The sequence below is a fragment of the Ptychodera flava genome, chromosome 6 (genome assembly GCF_041260155.1).
Source record: "Ptychodera flava strain L36383 chromosome 6, AS_Pfla_20210202, whole genome shotgun sequence".
Lineage (NCBI taxonomy): Eukaryota > Metazoa > Hemichordata > Enteropneusta > Ptychoderidae > Ptychodera > Ptychodera flava.
This window is the reverse complement of record NC_091933.1, coordinates 4,949,143-4,968,881: the sequence shown is the minus strand read 5'-3', so window position 1 is coordinate 4,968,881 and position 19,739 is coordinate 4,949,143. Positions and strand designations below refer to the sequence as shown.

Here is a 19,739-nt window from a genome sequence, read left to right as displayed (position 1 = left end):
AAGGTGGGATAGTGGGAAAAAAAGTACAATGTATCGGATAAAAAGATATGTTCCTCATCAATCTTCCAGACAACCCCTTTTATCAAATGGTACACACCCCTGATGTATTTTTGTGTGCATTAACCATGCAGTGTATTTTAGTTTAAGATGTCAATCAAGTTAGGTAAGGATTTGAAAGGAATAGTCAAGTTCACCACAGTTAAATTTCTTAACTTTATCTCTTGTGTCATCATCCTTGTGTAATTGGTTAAGTTTGTAAGTTGCTCCAGATGTGGATGTACCAGCTGTTCTGGAAGAAAACAATGTTTACTTTTCCCTGTAGGGTTTCTGAGTTAATGATTGTATGTTGAAATCTCTCCATGTATCTGGTGCATGGGCAAAATGTAAATATTGGTTGCATGTTATGTATTTCAGTCTATGTCAAATATTGTAAATGAAAAATCAAGAACAGTTTGCTGTGTGCTTGTAAAAGATAACATGTTTGTCAATACATATTAAAACTGCCTTGCAGTTTGATTGTCTTAAAAATTATCACAGAAGTAGAAAACGAAAAGAAACTAATCAAATTGCTGTAACATATTCACCCTCAGTGTCTGTATAGGCCTATACTTAACTATTTTATCATTACATTCAGCTGTTTGTTATATCTTTATCACTCTCCATGGGCCAAGGCACACTTGGGGTCAATGTCATCACTCTGTGCCAGTATGTGAATGTCAGTCTGTCTGTATGTATGTCCATGTTTCATACAATTGTTGGTTTGTTTTGATAACTATATGGGAGCGAACAGTGATATTGTCACTATTTTTTGAAAAGTGTTTACCCAATGAGATGCGGGGATAAATACCTACTGAGGCTAATGAGACTGAATGGCGATTGACACAAAACTCAAATTTGCATTTCAAGTACTTTGGTCATTCCATCATCTGCCAAATGGAATTTCCTCCGCCCTCATCACAGAACCCATCCCTTGTCAATCCCATGCAATTATTACCATTATCAATCACCAACCACGTATCCACTCATCCCACCACCATTCCATTATCAATCCAACAATCCCTTCTATCATTCAATTCTGTGATTGACAATACAACCATTGAAGGGCTCATAAACAACTCCAACGAAACTTCATATCGCAAACAAGTTGACAGTCTTGTCAGTTGGAGTTCAGAAAATAACCTTGAACTTAATGTTTCTAAAACCAAAGAAATGGTCATCGACTTTCGTAAAAACAAACCTGTCCCTGAACCTCTTGTTATTAATGGTACTTCCGTAGAGATTGTTGATTGCTTTAAGTTCCTCGGAACTACCATTTCAAATTACTTAAAATGGCACAGAAACACTGTTAATATCACCAAAAGGGCTCAGCAACGCCTCTATTTTTTGAGGCGGTTGAAGAAATTTGGAATCAGTGAGATTGTAATGATTCAATTTTACAGGGCTGTGATCGAAAGTCTGTTAACTTTTTCAATCACTATTTGGTTTGGCTCATTATCTCAGCAAGAGAAAGCACAATTAAACAAAATTGTTACCACCGCATCGAGGATTATTGGCACAGATTTACCCTCACTTGATATCTACCGGCAGCGTGTGGCTAACAGGGCATCACACATCATCGATGACAGCACTTATCCAGCTCCATGATTTATTTCAATTACTCCCCTCCGGACGGCGCTATCTGTCCTTTAAAGTGAATACCACACGTTTTAGCAATAGTTTTTATCCACGTGCCATTCAAATACTTTCAGATCGCAACTTTTAATTTGCAATTGCATTTTTATTACCTGTATCCATAAGATTTTACTTTCTTTTTTACTCATGCCTCCTTCGTATTACTTTTTTGGTTTTATAGTCGGTTTTAAAGTGTTTTTAGTTATATGTAATATCTGATGTTGTGTTGTTTTGTGTGACGACAGCAAGACAATTTCTTAAATATACATGAATGTATATAATGGCAATAAAGTTATCATCTATCTATCTATTCCCATCCAATCAGCCATTCATTATTCATCCCATAACATTTGCACTATCCTAAATGCCACATCCAGTCTCTTACCAGAAGTTTCGACAAGTGTTCCGATATATATTAAACTGTGGGTGCCGGTACCACGTAACCAGAGTCTGAGACGGACGCTCTTAGTATCACACAATTCAAATCTTAGGGCAATCTCAAGAAATGTAAGGAGCACCCCCAAGATATGTAATGTGCAGCGGCTCGGAAGGTTTATCTGATCGGTAAAGTGTCATTATTTACTGCAACTTAAGGAGCCTTCCCGATTAGCTGTTTGGTAATAATTCAACAGGAACAACGAGTTTCAGCCGACGAATTGTTTGGAGGCTTCTGAGACACTGCTTACTAACCCAGTAAAGAAAGAGGAGGACCCCTAAAAGCTTGAAATAATTCAACATAAAGTATCGAAAACATGGACAAAAAATGAACAAAGCATTCTTTTATTGAATAACCATCACTTCTAATAAGTCCATCACTCTTCAGGAGCTAATGTGCGGTATATCATGTAGTTTCTTTATCTAAAATTGAAGTTATGTAAGAGGTTCTGTATGATTTTTTCTATGATTTTTACGGCTCAGCATGAATGGCGCAACCAGGGCGAAGAATAAGGCGTAGAAAGATGGCGGGGAGGGGGCGTAAAAAATGCTTTTTTTGATGAATGCCCCGGCGCAGGTACGGGGCGCAGAGTACCGATACAGAACCTTTCATATACCTGAAAATTGGCGATAAAGATTTTCTGTTATACATACTCACACTCAGATGCGAGCTCCACCAAGGTGGCGATGTACCATGGCATTTGGGCAGAAATCCACAAAATTAACTTGATCACAGCTATATCAATGTATTTAAAATACAAGGCTGTTTTACGGTAAATATTTCAAAACTATGTTAATGCCTATACTAGGATGTCAGGAAGAAATGCAATACTTGTACTGGTATATATACAGTAATAAGTAGCTTTTTCCTTATATGTATAGTTCAAATACGAAAGTGAACGAAAAAACGCTTTTAAGTTGGGTCCACGCATCGGCATTACATTTTAATTTTTTTACGTTTTTTTTTCTTTCTTTATTTATCAATTGTCATAAATGGTGGTGCAAATATCATTATCTGCCCGATTAGATAAAGAAAAACTTTGTGAAAAGCATGTTGACAGAGTTGAAACTTCCAAGCAAAACTGTCAACAAAAGGGGTTTATTTTTGGCTTCTCGTTACATCACCATGAAATGCCTTTAATTTTCTTCCACGTCACCCAGCGTACTTTATTTCCCGTAACGGATTTCAGTGTTCCTTTGTTCTCATCATGTATGTAAAGAAGTTGACGGAAAAAAAGGTTTCGCTTGTTTGATCGAGTCAGAAGTAAACGCCTTCCTTCCAGATTACTGCTCTTGATAGATTTTGCGTTTCATCCAAGGTCTATATATCACCATTTATCATAGAATGGTTTTATGCTATTGTAAAGAACTTGAAGTACTTATAACTGTTGACACGGTTTCTGTTTTAGTATAATGCGTATTCCAGTACAAAGTTTGACTAGAGATTCAAATGCATCTTTTCAAGGATGGAAAAGTTAGCTAACTTTCTCAAGGCTTTGCAGGGGGCGTGGGGACCCTGTGAAGGTGGCTCAAACTTAGTATTGTGAACAGTGTGAGAAATTAACGTCGGTCCGACGGTCCGAGACCGACAGATTTCTCGTCGGGCCGAAAGTTTTTAGCAACAGGTCGGTCCTTATGACCGACTGAAATTTGGAATAAATAAATGAAATTTTCTCCGTCAAGACCTGTAACAGATGCAGATGATGACTGACTCTGAATCATGTGATTCAGACTTGAATGTCATGCACCTATCAATGTTTTCCACCATGGGAGTGCGGGGCATGAGGGGGTATTGATCTAACTTCGATCGTGTCCTGGTGGTGGGGAATTCAATCTCTATGGTACGCCAGGCCGGGGGGGGGGGGGGGGTTTGACAATGTCGCAACATAGTAATTTTTGTCTCGCGACTTTTTACATTTACGAAGAGTCTAATCTCTCATAGCACAGTGCAGCTGATTACATTCAGATCAGTGTCATGCATGCAGATTCTAGCAATGGAATGAATTGATTTTGGTGCAACAATGCGATACAATATTATAATAATACTTGTCCAATGAGTGTAACCCTGGTAAAATTAGCATTAACTGATCGTGGTTTTCAGCAGAATCGAGTGTCTGTCAAACTTTTCAGAGTCAATTTAATAACTTTACGCTTTCAAAGGGCGATTAGACCCAATAATCGCCCAGGCAAAACTTTTCGATCAGAAAATGTGCATACCAGGTATTTTCTCCCTTATGTTTTACATAACAATCAAAAAGAACAATGTTTGCATAAAAAAATATTCATACACTCCCCTTACTCATGACTGTTTTCAGGGTACTAAGCTTTTCACTCACTCTTCTACTACTCGCGTTGGTTAATTTCAGAAGTGATTTTCAGCTCTCCAACCATTTTCAAATCACAATATCACATGCCCAGGTGTAGTGTACAATTATACACAGCAATTTAGAGAACACATCCCAATAGAAAGTCATGAGAGACAAACTTTCACACTTTCATCAGCCACGTGTAGCCAGTGCCTGAGCCTGTATTCGCCGGCCTCTGGGTGTTTGACGTAATTTTATAGTCCGAGAGTGGGGGATTTGACATGGCTAGAAAAACATTTCAAATTCTCCTAGGCCTGTTAGTCTCATAGTCCCCCCCCCCCTCCGTGGTGGAAAACATTGATAAATGTGTGCGCATGACAGTGAGGAAGATGAGGGCTGTGATCGTTTTCAGATTCCAGATCATGTAGCTGAATGATTCATTCACTTACACTATTCTGCAATCTATGAGAACAATAGTCCTTTTCAGAGAATACTTACTGACTCTATTGATAAAAGGACATGACAAATTAAATATTACAACATTCAAAAGCATAATATTGGTGGAGAAGTTGACTTTAATTGTCATTAACAACTTCATGTATTGAGGACCGGCAGTTTTCTGTAAGGACCTGAAGCTTTGACTAAGTGCAGGCCCTTATGACCTGAAGATATTTTCTCTTAATTTCGCACACTGATTGTGAAGTGGGTAGCTCGCTGCAGAGACCTGCATCGTTGCGTATTGTAATTTCAGCCTAAGATCTTCTGTCCAATCGTTGCAATACATTTGACGAAGCAGGAAAGTGTAGGAAGCAAGTTTATGCACTCTACATTGCAGCGATTGGTCTTCGGTCGGAGCTGTGTGCAACTCATTCTGCTCCAGGAATGGTTTGCTGCAGTGGAGCTTTTTCACACGGAGAGTTGTATGATCCGCAAAGGTAGACGCCATTGAGTGGTTTTCTTAGTCATATGAAACAAAACTTCTGACCGCAAGGACAAACCATGTGTTTACAAGCCTTTTCGTGTTCAATCAGCATGCCGCAGGGTGGCATGCACGGCGACTGGGACAGTCACTCACACCAACGATGGTTTTCTTAACGCTCTGGAACAAGATTTGCAGCCTTGGATCTTCACCACTGCAGGCTTCATTGCCGCATTCGGTGATACTCCCTTTCTTTTTCCATTCAAACAGACAGTACTAGCAGAATTCGAAGGTCTTGCCTGTCTCGTTGGTGCAGAGGACACACACGATACGACGGTCCTTTTCTGCACCCTCTCGCAAAGACTGTGGCATTTTGGACATTCTTGGATGCCCTGGGCCTTTCTGAGAAAATTGCTTGAGATTTCAGTCTCAAACTCTTTCTTTTCGTCATCGGTGAGTACGGCAAGACGGCGGATATCTATGTAATCCCACTCCTTACCACAGTAGGCTCCCTCCGGGCTGATGTACGGACAATGGAAACGAAATTTACCGGCGCTGAGAAGGCTTCTACTGTAGGCTGTCAGAGATTCGGGTCCTATGGCATGGCCACAGGACATCTTGGCTCTTTTGTTGTCTGGATCGTCATCCCAGGTCAGGGCTCGAAATTAACTTTTTACCCTGGTAGTCCACTTGGGCTACCGTTTTTTGCTCACGTGCTAACACACGTGAGCATATGTCGCAGCGATGTCTGTCTGTCTGTCTGTCTGTCTGTGTGTCTGTGTGTCTGTCTGTCTGTTGGTCCGATATCTCAAAAACGGCTCATCAGATCAGAATCAAATCTGGTACATATATTCAGTTAGCAAATGGCAAGAACTGATTAGTTTTTGGTGGGTGTGGCTTGCATACTTTTTGCTCATTTGCATAATTGATGATTTTAGAAAAAACGGATAGTCATCAAAAACGACTACACACAATTTGATGAGATTCGCTACAAACATTGATCACACCAAGATAAATCAGCAGTGAGAACCATAAAGGGGTGACATGAAAGATAAATGCTAATTTGCATATTTAATGAACTTTCCTAACTAGGGATATATGTCTGATTTGACTCGATCAAAATTAACCAAACTTGGTATGTATATTAAAGATACTATGATTTAATATTATTGAAAGTCATTAAGCGTTTTAACTTCAGCAAATTCCTAATTTGCATATTTCATGAACTTTGTTAATTAGGGATATATATTTGAAATGACTGGACCAAAGTTGATGAAATTTGCTACATGTATTGAAGCCACTATGATACACTATTTTTGAAAGTCATTCAGCATTTTTACTTCAGCCAATTCCAAATTTGCATATTCAATGAACTTTCCCAATTAGGGATATATATCTGAATTAACTTGATTGTAGTTGTTGAAACTTGTATATACATCAAAGATACTGTGATATAACATTATTGAAAGTCAAAAGACATTTTTACTTCAGCCAAAACCTAATTTGAATACTAAATGAATTTTCATAATTAGGGATATATATCTGAATTGACTTGATCAAAATTGATGAAACTTGCTATGTACATTAAAGACACTATAATACAACATTATTGAAAGTCATTAAGCATTTTCTCTTCAGCCAATTCCTAATTTGCACATTTAATGATCTTTCCTAATTAGAGATATATATCTGAATTGACTTAACCAAAGTTGACAAAATTTGCTACACATATTGCAGATACCATGATACAACATTATTGACAATCATTAAGCATTTTTACTTGAGCCAATTCCTAATTTACATATTTAATGAACTTTGCTTATTAGGGATATATACTTGATCGAAGTTGGCAAAACATGCTATGTACATTGATGATTATACCAGGTACTAGGTTAAAACAATATCGAAAGTCATTTCACATTTTCATGTCCGCTAATTTATAATTTGCATATCTAATGAGCTTTCACAGCTCAGCATATATGGCTTGAAGGACTTGGCCAACGATAATTACACTTGCTATATAAAGTAGTGATACAATAAGAGCAGTCAAATAACTTTAATATTTTCATTTCAGCTAATTACATATTTGTATACTTCATGACCTTTTAGAATTAATCAGCGGTGATTATTGTTCATTATATTTGATCATAATAATTTCAATGAAGTTGCAAACATGTGGCAAAGGTTCAAATTTACACATAACTTCAATATATAATGAAACACGTGAGCATTTTCAGTTCATATCTGGTCTGAAGTTGGTAGCCCAGTGACAATGGCTGGTAGTCCATGAATATTTTGTTTTAGGGATACTGTACTCGTCCGAGTATAGGCCCGGTCCAGAAACACAAAATTGCAGTAAAACTAGGGACTTCAACTCGAGAAACCCCTTGCTATGTGTCACAAACGCTTAATTTATGCTAATTTATGTATATTTTAACACTTTCGATCACTTTTAAAATCGGCTTACACATCCAAAGAAATTGTAACTTGAGTAAAGAAAAACAGAAAAAAATATTCTCATGACCTTTATGAACTGGTATGCCTTGTTACACCCGAGTCTCTCTATATAGAACGAAATACATTGATACTGATCGACAACCATTGATAAAAGACAGCGAAGCTCAGCCAAGCTTAACTGACACAGTGTTTTATATTACTATTTCAAATCAAACTGATTACACAATCTCTTGATACAGAAGTGACAGTTTTGTGAAATTTCAGCATCAAAACCCCAAAACTCGACACAAGTACATCTCGTATGCTGCCGATCAACAGCATAGTGTGAACTGGCATGCAAAGACTACACACGGAAAAGCAACTCAACATTCTGGTATCAAACGCTCGGCATCTTGTGAAAACAACAATATAACAATGGAAATTTTAATAGTTACCAGAAAAAAAAACTCTTCACAGATGAAATGATAATTGCTTCAAACAAATGAAAATGCATGTTGACTGCATTTAGCTCGTCCAAAAGTGACGGACATCGCACGCCAAGTATTTCATGTCCAAGGCTTTGGTAGTCCGTGTGGGCTACCATTTCATGGACTTTGGTAGCCCCAGGGAAAAGTTGGTAGTCTGTGGACGCGGGACTACCGGTAATTTCGAGCCCTGCAGGTGATCATGTCGGGCGCATCGGTGAGTTCGACATCTTCATCTAGTTCTTTACGGTCGGGAGGAGCTCCGCCATGCAAACGAAGGACAACGAATAGAGTGGAGAGGTTTTCGATGTAGTAATCACTCAGATGTTTGCCAACTCCAGCTTCCAGCTGCTTCCCAGTAGAGTACCCGCTGAACGTCTACGGGGATATTGTTTTTCTCGCTTATTTTCTTCAACATGTCATCGACCTTTGCGTCCTACAAATAAAACACATGAGTCAATTTCAAAAATTTCGTAACACTGAATAAGAAGCAATTTTCAGTTTTCAGGCAGCCACGTGTCACAAACAATTGAAGGGTGTGGGTAACAGAATGAGAGTATACATGTGTAATCATGTCAGTGAAATTTCTGTGAAGGTTTTAAATTCAACATATTCAAGCTCAATTAAGTATTTTACTTAACTTTTATGAAAGAAGATAACAAACACAGATGGCATTGACAGGGTCATTTGAAGCTATCGGACCCTCTAATTGTGAACCATTCTATTCCAATTTTGAACCAGTCCATTCCAATTCGAAACCCTTCCATTCAAAAGTGAAACCATTCCAAATCCTAATGGAATGATTCAATTCAATATCAATGGAATGATTCCATTCCGTGTTGTATCATATTACAAACCACAAAGAGCATTGTATTTTATTTTGGTCTTTTTATCTTCTACTATGGCTATCTTTATTTCCTGTGTATTCTTAGATAAGGCAAAAGGAAGTCAATTCTTTGTTTTACAATAATTTTTTTTGTTTTACACCCACTCAAAGTTGCAAAAGGGAGGCATGTAAGAGGTTCAAAACACACACAAAATATTTAAAACAAAATCAATATGTCATTATTTGACATTTTCCTCATACAACTTGCTTATTCCTGTGACTAAATGCATGCAGAGAATACAATTTTACTTAACTACAGGCTTCGCTAGTTTTAATATGACTGCTGTTAGGAAATATTTTGTTGAATTTTAAGGACATGGCTTTGTATTGTGACAGAATATTGTCAAAACTGAAAAAATCAGTTGGTAGCATTTTTTCTGAAAATCTCAGAAAGCCTGTGTGTGAGAATGCCAATCAAGGAATTTACGCGCTCAGGCTAAACAACTGATAGCTTCAACAACCTTGCATTATGGGGGACTTATTCTTTCTTGTTTTTTAACAAACATTGTAAAATCTAGGGTAAAATCTAGGGCGGCATGTGAACTTTTCTGATTTAGCTGGACTTTGCTATCCACTCCATTTGCAGCATAACCGGATATTGACCCATGATTAAACCATTAGTTTTGTTAGGCTAGTATCAATGCTGTTCCAAAATCTTATCTTTTAAGAGATATTATGGCTATCTTTATTACCTGTTTATTTCATGCAGCAGCAAGGCATTCTTGCAAAGAGCATTGTATTTGTAATTGCTCCTTTTATCTTTTATTGTGGCTATCTTTATTTCCTGTGCGTTCTTAGATAATGGCCATAGGATATAAATTCTTTGTTTTACTTCGACTCAAAGTTGCTAATGGCATAGGCATGTTTTAGGAGATTAAAAGGGATACAGTCATCGGAACTGTGCTAAAAGGTCAAATGGGACCAATACGATAACTGTATCCAAGGTTCAATGGTGATTGATGAAAGTTAACACATGTCGGTCATAATGTACTCGTATTAAAATGTTGCAGCTATGATGATGAGGTACATCTAGATATCGTGCACAAAATACATTGTTTGCAAACAAGGAACTCGCTCAGGCACTGTTCTGACGACCTATTCCCTGTATGAACACACCAAAAACATTTTAAACAAAATCAATATGTTATTATTTGACAGTTTTCTCATACAGCATACTCATTCCTGTAACTATATGCTTCGAGAAAATACAATTTTACTTTACTACAGGGTTTGCTGGTTGTAATATTGCTGTTCTGGGGAATATTTGTTGCATTGTAAGTACATGGCTTTGTTTTGTGACAGAATATTGTCAACAAATTGAAAAATCAGGAGTTTATCCTGAAAAACTACAAAAACCCTTGTGCGAATGTGAAACAAGAAATTTACTTACTGTGGCCAAACCAGTGATAGCTTCAACAACCTTGCATTATTCTTTCTTGTTTTTAACAAACATTGTAAAATCTAGGGTAAAATCTAGGGCGGCATGTGAATTTTTCTGATTTAGCTGGGCTTTGCTATCCACTCTGTTTGCAGCATAACCTGATATTGACCCTTGATTATTACCATAAGTGTTTTTAGGCTATCCCAAAATCTCATCTTTTCAATTGTATTAAGTTGTAAAGATATTTGTCTTCCTTACAGTTGTTGTCAACCGAGAGTTATCATTCATTTTGCTGTGAACTTAGCTGTATTATATGTTCTGTGGGTCTGAGTGTGTGTCCATTTTTCTATGTGTATGCGTGTGAAGGCATTTCATTTGAGTCAGTGCTTTCTCAAAAGGTACATTCTCGTACTCCAAAAATTTCATTTGGAAATGATGCACATACATCCTGCTAATTTTTCGATATGATCACCTGGAAATAACGGAAATATTAGTGGTTTTTAGTCATGCAGCAGCTTCGAATTCTTGCAAAGAGCATTGTATTTGTAATTGTTTGTTTTATCTTCTATTGTGGCTATCTTTATTTCCTGTGCATTCTTAGATAACGGCCATAGGAAGTAAATTCTCCGCTCAAAGTTACAAACAGTAGGCATGTTTTAGGAGTTTCAAGGGATAAAGTCATCGGAACTGTGCTCAATGGTCTTATGGGACTCATACGACCGATGTAAACACTGTATCCACGGTACAATGGTGATTGATGAAATTAACACATGTCGGTCATAATGTGCTCGTATTAGAATTTTGCAGCTATCATGGTGAGGTACATCTAGATATAGTGCACAGAATACATTGTTTGCAAACAAGAAACTTGCTCAGGCGCTGTTCTGACCACCTTTTCCCTTTATGAACACACCAAAAACATTTAAAACAAAATCAATATTTGACAGTTTTATTATACAGCATACTCATTCCTGTAACTATATGCTTCTAGAGAATACGATTTTACTTTACTACAGGGTTTGCTTGTTGTAGGGAAGATTTTGTGGCATTGTAAGAACATGACTTTGCTTTGTGACAGATTATTGTCAACAATGGAAAAATCAGTAGTTTGCATTTTTTTTTTCCTGAAAAACTCAGAAGTATGCGAATGCTAAACTAGGAATTTACTTACTCTGTCTAAACCACTGATAGCTTGAACAAAATTGCATTATTCTTTCTTGTTTTTTAGAAAACATTGTAAAATCTAGGGCGGCATGTGAACTTTGTTAGGTTACCTGGACTTTGCTGTCCACTCCATTAGCAGCACAACCGGATATTGACCATTGATTAAACCATTGGTTTTTTAGGATATTAATACTGTTCCCAAATCTAATCATTTAAACTGTATTACTTTGTACATAGTATTTTGTTGGCGTTATAGTTGTTGTCAGTTGACAGTTATCATTCATTTTACTGTGATCTTAATCATTTTATGCTATAAATCCAATAAGAGCAGTGAGGGCAACTATTTTTTGATATACCATGAAATAAGTATGCTGGCTTCATGAAACAATTAATTAGTTTCATGTAACACTGTTACACTCTAGGCATCACACAGCCCAGCGCACAATGCTCTGTTCCAAGTGTTATACAGCCTGTGCTGGGAGACCATATAATGCCGGGAACACACAGCATCGTACGCAGGGCTAGCAATCCTGGTGCCTCCTCATGCACCCTAGGATGCCAGTTCCATTGTTAGGTTCTGTATGTCTATTTGTGTATGTTCTGTGTGCAGATGTGTTCAAGTCACAGCTATTTGAAAATGTAAACCCTCATAGTCAAAAAATGTCATGCAGAAATGGCTTTTCTTTATGCTATACATCCTCCTAAATTTTCGATATGATCACCTGGAAATAATGGTAATATTAGTGGTTTTCAGTAATGCAGCAGCACGGCATTTTTGCAGAGTGCATTGTCTTTTTCATTGCTCCTTTTATCTTCTACTATGGCTATCTTTATTTCCTGTGGTCCTTAGATAAGGCCAAAGGAAGTAAATTCTTTGTTTTCCTTCCATTCAAAGTTGCAAAAGGTAGACATGTACGAAGTTCAAAAACACACAAAATATTTAAAACTTCACTACAGGCTTTGCCTGTTGTAATATGACTGCTGTTGTGAAGAAATGGCTTTGTATTGTGACAGAATATGGTCAACAATGGAAAAATCAGTAGCTCCATAAACCTGTGTGTGCAGATATAGAACAAAGAATTTACTACTCACTCTAGCCAAAATCAATGATAGCTTACGGGCATGATATCATGTTGGTCATGATAGTGCTATCAATAGATATCCATTACCTGTGTAGACAGCCATCTATAGCCAAAAATAATGTGCCAAATTTACTTTAGATTCTCTCAAAATAAAAAAGGTTGGAATTTAAAGTCCAAAGTATGGGATTCCCTGGAAAATGACCAAAATTCAGAGATTGCACTTGGCCGAGTGTACATGTACTGAGCATTATCGTTGAAATTGATCACGGGAATTCTGCAGAAGTAGTAATGCAATAGATCACATTAATAGACACAACAACACCATTGCATTGTCCTCTAAGCTAATCAGACCTGGGCAAATTTCTCAGCATCTTCTATTTGGAACGATGTAGTGCGTAAGAGTTCTGGAAGTGAAATTAAAATAATTACATGTATGTGTGTGTTCTAGAAGCACTTACTCCATGTGTAATGTTCAACTTTGACATTTGATCCGTATTTATAATAAAAAAGGGCTACTAAGGGACTGGTCAGTTTCTTCGGCCTGGGGGGGGGGCGGTGGATTAGTTTTTGCCGACATCAAAAAGTGGCTGACCCCCCTATTCCAAATTTTGAAAACAGGGTGACCCCCCTATTCCAAATTTTGAAAGCAGGGTGACCCTCCCCCGCGACAACTGTAATATGTAATTTTATAATACTGTAATATATATATATATATATATATATATATATATATATATATATATATATATATATATATATATATATATATATATATATTAATATATATATATATATATATATATATATATATATAACATATATATGTTAAATTTTACATATATTTATATTTTAAGTCATTCTGTGTTTTAATGAAATTGTTGGCATGTCAGTTGTAAGATAGGAATTTCAAAGTGTCAATCGTAAAGTTTGAATACAGTACATTTTGAATGAGCTGTGCATGTATTTCACACTTTCTATGCTTAACCAGATGTCCTGAACTGTTGTACCGAAATGGATGTCAATCATTAATATCAAACAGGAAAAAGCAGTACATCAAAAACTTTGATGGGTGTTAAGACTTGCCAGCCATCCAATCTCCTGAGGAACCATAGAGAGGCATTTAGCCAAATCTGATGTTTGCAGAGTCTGAGATGACCTTTTCTTGTAACATTGATATTTGTGCATGTTGCTTTCTCATACGAATTCTCATAGAGAGAACAGAAAAGTATCAGGAATTTGTCATGCTTTTCATATGAAATGCAGATTTCATAATAGTACACTTTCACTTAGCAAACATCAAGATATCTCTGGCATATATCTCTGATTTATTAAAGTATGGCGCCCGAAGGGCGCGGAGAAAAATATGAAACATCCTGATATCTCTGATATATATGTCTTGTATATTAAAGTGATGCACAGGAAGGGTGTGCTGAAAAATATATTAAAGTAATACGCTCGAAGAGCGCGCTGAAAAATATTGAACATACATATATCTCTGATATATGTATGCCTGATATGTTATAGTTGGGCGTGCTGAAAAATATGTCTGATTATTAAAGTTATGCGCCCGAAGGGCGCGCCGAAAAATGCAACTGGATGAAATTTGTGGCTGACACGATGCATTTTAGGCAATGATGAGCCGGTGTCGAAATTCAAAAACACACTGACCCCCCCCCCCCTATAGGGCATTTCAAAAACATGGTGACCCCCCATCACCAAAGTCAAAAACAGGGTGACCCCCATGAATCCACCGCCCCCCCCCCCAGGCCGAAGAAACTGACCAGTCCCTAAGACTTTTTGGACAATCAAGTAGGAACCCATTTAGTCATGCAATGTTTTTTTCCCTTCAGAACGCCTTGACAGGGCCAGCTCAGCTGCTAAGTCTCGGCAATCGACTGTTAAGAAGGAAGAAATAAAAGAAGAAGAAGTTGACTCAGAGTGGGAGGATAGCAGGATGAAGCTGATCTTAGAGCTTTCGAACCAGGTCTCTCAACAAGATGAAAAGGTCATGCAACTGGATGAGAAGCTTTCCTTGAAAGAACAGACTATACAGGAACTGCAAAAGCTGCAGCCAAGACCACCCAGTGGAACTCGCAAGGGCTCTGCTTTGAAGCTGTTGAAGGACATACGATTAGCCGCAGATCTCAGTCAACCAGGGAGTGGTGATATGAATCTGAACAGGGGTGGGATGTCATCAGGGGTTAGTAAACACAGTGTCATCTCCAGGGAGGGTGTGTCTGTGGATTTGCGACCATGGAGGTTTTAGTACTGGTAAATCATAGATACTAGGGTGAGACAGTCCGTGTCCCCATCCCGTATTTAATTTATCTTCCATTGGAGTCATATAGAAATGAATGAAGAAAATGAAGGTTGCAGAATTTTTTCATACAAATTGGTTTTAGTTTGATATTGAAATGGCTGGCCTGCGTATATCCTATGCACTGACATTAAACTTATGCTGGTTACACATGTAGTGTACAGTTGCTTGGTATTGACAACTGTTATTGCTAGGCGTTGCCTAGGACTTAGTGCAGCAAGTGTATTATTTTTTCTTAAAAACGTGAAACCTCCAATAAAGTATAAGGGGTTCTCCATGGAGAGCTTTTTCAAATGTGATCAGTATCAGTGAATTTCCGACAATGCACAGCTTAAAGAAAATTAAACCCTATGTAATACCAAACATCTTTTTCTTAACTCACATTTGGTATCTGTGCATATATACCAAAAAAGAGCTTATCTGGTAGGCTGGTGGCATCTGTATGTCTGTATGTATGTTACTATGTGTGGATGGATGTCAGTCCACATCGAAAACTCCAAAACGGAAGCACCTACCCTCTTAGTATTTGGTGTACAGGTACACCTAGGGGTGGAGATGTGAATTTGTTGAACATGTTGGCGTTCAAAATATACAAATGGGGTAAAAAAGGGAGAAAATCCAGCAAATTGCTAAAACTCTGTAACCACAGGCTAGATTTGGTTGAAACTTGGTATGCAGGTTGTTTATGGTGATTTTAGTCAGATTTGTTAAAGTTGTGGTGAAATTTTGATAGTTGTATTTTTGGGGCAATTTTTCCTGTTTTTGGTCAAAAATCATCTTCTCTGAAAGCGCCAGTCCCATTGCCTGGAAACTTTGCATGCATGATCCTAGGGTTGGACTCTATCAGATATGTTCAAATTGTGGTGAAATTTCCATACGTGTATATTTGGGGCATTTTTACCCATTTTTGGTCAAAAATCAATTTCTCCCAAAGTTCTTGTTGGATTGCTTTGAAACTTGGTACTCTTGGTCCTGCGGTTGTCTTCTGTCGGATTTCCCAAAATTGTGGTGAAATTTTCTTATTTGTACATTTGGGCCACTTTTTCTCAATTTTTGTCAAAGAATCATTTTCTCTGAGTAAAAATTCTGATTGCTTTGAAAGTTGTCATGCATTTACCTACATGCAAGCTTAGTTGAGTATCTACAAATTGTGGGTGAATTTTTAGCTCACATTTGGTATACCAATGTGAGGTTATCGTATAAGCTGAAGTGGGTGGCGTCTGTATGTATGTGTGTATGTATATACGTACATATGTACGTACGCACTATCCATATGAGAGACACAATGACTGATAAGAAATTTTGATCCAGGATAGTTCCAGATGTTATAATCACCCCGTACAAGGAATGATTGCACTGATAGTATTAATTAAAAAATCCCCAAGGTTGTAAATAGTTCAAATATTTTACATTTCCCGCCATCTGGCTGTTGTAGCTCTTTATGTAAAGCATAGTCAATAAAATAGGATGGAATATTTGATATCCGGGGGGGTTTAGAAGATTGATGAGGTAGCATTATTTTTCACCATATTCTTTGTACATTATTTTTACCCCACTCTCCAATCTTTTCTTTTTGTCGAGCCTTCTCTGGCTGATTTTTTTTGTTTATGGATGTAGGATCTTCTTGTCCCATTACTAAAGAAGTTGATATGCATGTTCCTGAAGTTGACCTCCAGTTCCTGAGTTACAGACCTTATTTGCTTTTGTCATTCTTGTTTTTCTGGTTTGAATATTTCTTGAATGGACCAATTCAAACCAAATATGAGCACAGTATCTTTGGGTCTGATCCTCGGTTATTAGGGAACCGTCATTATTTACGGTCGGGGGGGGGGGGGTTTAGAGGAATATCATCGGAAACTGACATTTTGAGTAACCCCGCTGCCAACCATGATGGATTTGAGTACCCCTCCCCCACTTAGAAAAGTTAAATATCAATACAGGTATTTGTAAAATTTACAAAATACAGCAACAGTAAAGACCTTTCAAATCCTGGTGTAACCAGCTAGAGTGTAATCGGTTATCTCATGACGGTTTAAAAAGGTGAAACCAACAAAACGAAATTCAAAGTCACAACAAAACATAGATATAAAAACTCACGCTATCAACCGTATCCAACCATATAGTATCGTTTAATTTGGATGGGTGTCATGACAGGGTTTTCACTAGCATATCTGACTGGGCAGCATTTGCAAGTACAGAGTGGGGGGAGAGAACACGCGAGAGGCTGAGCGGGAAAGTGTAAGGGTGTGTCCCCTCTCTTGCGCGGAACATTTTGAGGCATTGATGTGTGGTGCCGTCTGGTGCAATCTTGGAGGTGATTTTAATTGTTTTACTAAGTAAAACTGTTGGAACACTCCAGGGGGAGCATGAGAGGGGAGTGTCCCCTACCGTATCGAAAATTTTCAGAAAATGATGTGTAATGGTGCAATCTGAGAGGTGCTCCAATTTATTTTGCACCGACAATTGAGTAAATCCCCTTCTTTCTCTCTACAGTTTTAGCGACCCTCTTGTAGCTTTCAATTTTTTGAGTGACTCCTAAGACTCCCCCGACCACCTATAGGTGGTCGCAGGAGATAGGCCGTAAATAATAACGCCACGCATTTCTGAGATCCCTATGTACGCACTCGATGTCTTGAGGTTACTGTACTGTACTTTACTATTTTGTTAGTGCTCCATGATTGTACAACAATAATATAACCTAGCCTTATCAGTTGTCCCTCCTCCATAACATCCGGCCATTGTACAGAAGACAATATCAAATCTGTCCGGAGAGTTGTTTGCGTTCTCCAGCGCTTGGTATCGCCTGATACGGTGGACGACGTCAGAAGTCAACGTTCCAAAGTTTACTTGGCCGAGTTACTTCTTACTTTCGTAATATCATTACGTCCATCATTACACAGACAACCTTTCATGTTCTTTAATTTTCCGAAAAAAAATGTTTCATGTGCCTTCTCAATGTCTATGCAATATTCAAATCGGTCCAAGATCTCCTTACCGCCCCATCGTTTTGACATTATTTTAAATTATTTTTCTGTCAAGAAAAAGTGCGCGCAAGTATTATTCTCATTGTCTAGAACAGCGGTAAATCGGCTCGGCCAAAATATTATAGGGCATGATAAGACACAATTTGCAGTATTTAGAAGGCCATAGTTGTAGAGGAGGATACGTACACGTTTGAGAGGAGAGCGAAGAGTAGAGCTTCTTGAGGTGACCTGGGCTGTATTTCAACATGCAGTCAGTTGCATCCTTTATCCTTCTATCGCTTCTTGCGACGCAGGCTTTCGCAGAAAGGTAACAGTTTTTGGCAACATTGTATAGAAGTGGTACAGCGAATAAGTGATGAAGCCAAGGGTGATTGTGTGTGTTCTTATGGAAATAAGGTCAAAAGTTGCGTCCTGAAAGGGCCGATAAATTATTTGGGGTAAGAATTAGGAATGGGGCTTTGAAACGTAGGGGATATAATTAGAAAGAAGGGTCCTAATTTTCACTTCATAATGCATGATATTCCCTCTCATTTCGCTATCTTAACTCTAACCACATCTTCTTGAGCCATCCTGATACATTTGTGGACGAAACAGTTCATAAAGTATACAAGAAGTGACGGACGTATTCATTTGTTCTACTGTGTTTTTTGATATTTTATACAATAAATGAATTACTCAATATTGAGTAATTCATTGGTTCTGCTATTCTTTAATTCTACTATACCGTTTTTTAATGCAACTGATAATCCTGCCGGGGCTTGAACCCAGCACTTTCGGCACGTAGACGACTACCTATAACTTGTACTCTACGAAAAGAAGTTACAAGAAGGGGGTGCAATGCTCAATAAAATGTTAGGATACATGTAGTAATGGTTGCCAATTAATGGATGATTTATACTCTTTACTTGTATTGACTTTCAATTGCGTTAGATATATACGTTTTTGGTCTTACTCCATGGCCTTGCATTTATTTCTTTAGTTATTAGTTTTGTTCCTTAATGTTTTCATCGCCGTATTTGTTCTGCATGTTTATTATTTTTTGTATGCACTATATCATTTGTTACATTAGCACAATTTCTCAACATCTGTTGTTGTTGCGGATGTTATATGTTGAATACTTCGTGTTTGATATGCGGTTTAATTGTGTTTGATATTTTATTGTCTTTTTTTATCGTTTGCTGCCCTTTTTTACAATACCAAAGATATGTGTTCACTTTTTGTCTCAACAAAGCTTATAAACAAGTTGTTCAATATGCGATATGAATGAAATGCAATATTTCATTGCTATTGTAAAGGAAAGTTTGAACAACAATCGATTAAGATGTCAAAAAAATAATTACATTATACAAATTCCACCAATCGACGAAGTACATTAAGTACAGAAGTACAAAAGCGGCTGTCAATGTCTTATGTAGGGTCTATATGCTGTCACTTGCACTAGCATGTACTCATGTCTTCGTCTTGTTTGTGCATTCATAATGCCACACATCAGCAATGGCGGCGACCTCCTCAATGCAGCAGTAAACTTTGGCGTGTTATTAGTTGCTAGACCGTCCCAAAACATTGGCACAATATTATGCTGTTGAAGTGTTGGATCGATGACGGGCTGTTAAAAACAGTTCCCGTAAAGAATGGATACTTAGCGCAAGCCTGAAGTGTGTGCGACTTACTTG

At 37.7% G+C, this 19,739-nt stretch overlaps 2 protein-coding genes across 5 annotated transcripts in view; both read left to right on the top strand.

Annotated features, from left to right (window-relative positions):
• Positions 1–5,254: 5,254 nt before the first annotated feature.
• On the top strand, positions 5,255–15,220 carry LOC139134657 (uncharacterized). Its single transcript, XM_070701618.1, has 2 exons — positions 5,255–5,347; positions 14,616–15,220. Exons 1-2 carry the CDS (start codon positions 5,335–5,337, stop codon positions 15,029–15,031), a joined length of 429 nt encoding a protein of 142 aa, XP_070557719.1. The 5' UTR covers positions 5,255–5,334; the 3' UTR covers positions 15,032–15,220.
• Positions 15,221–18,205: 2,985 nt separating this feature from the next.
• Positions 18,206–19,739, top strand: part of LOC139134655 (alpha-2-macroglobulin-like) — a 154,517-nt gene continuing 152,983 nt past the window's right edge. For all 4 annotated transcript variants that reach the window (XM_070701615.1, XM_070701613.1, XM_070701614.1 and 1 more), the window contains exon 1: positions 18,206–18,373. In XM_070701615.1, the coding sequence (XP_070557716.1) occupies positions 18,312–18,373 (62 nt within the window). In that variant the 5' untranslated portion in view covers positions 18,206–18,311. The remainder of the gene's footprint in view (positions 18,374–19,739) is intronic.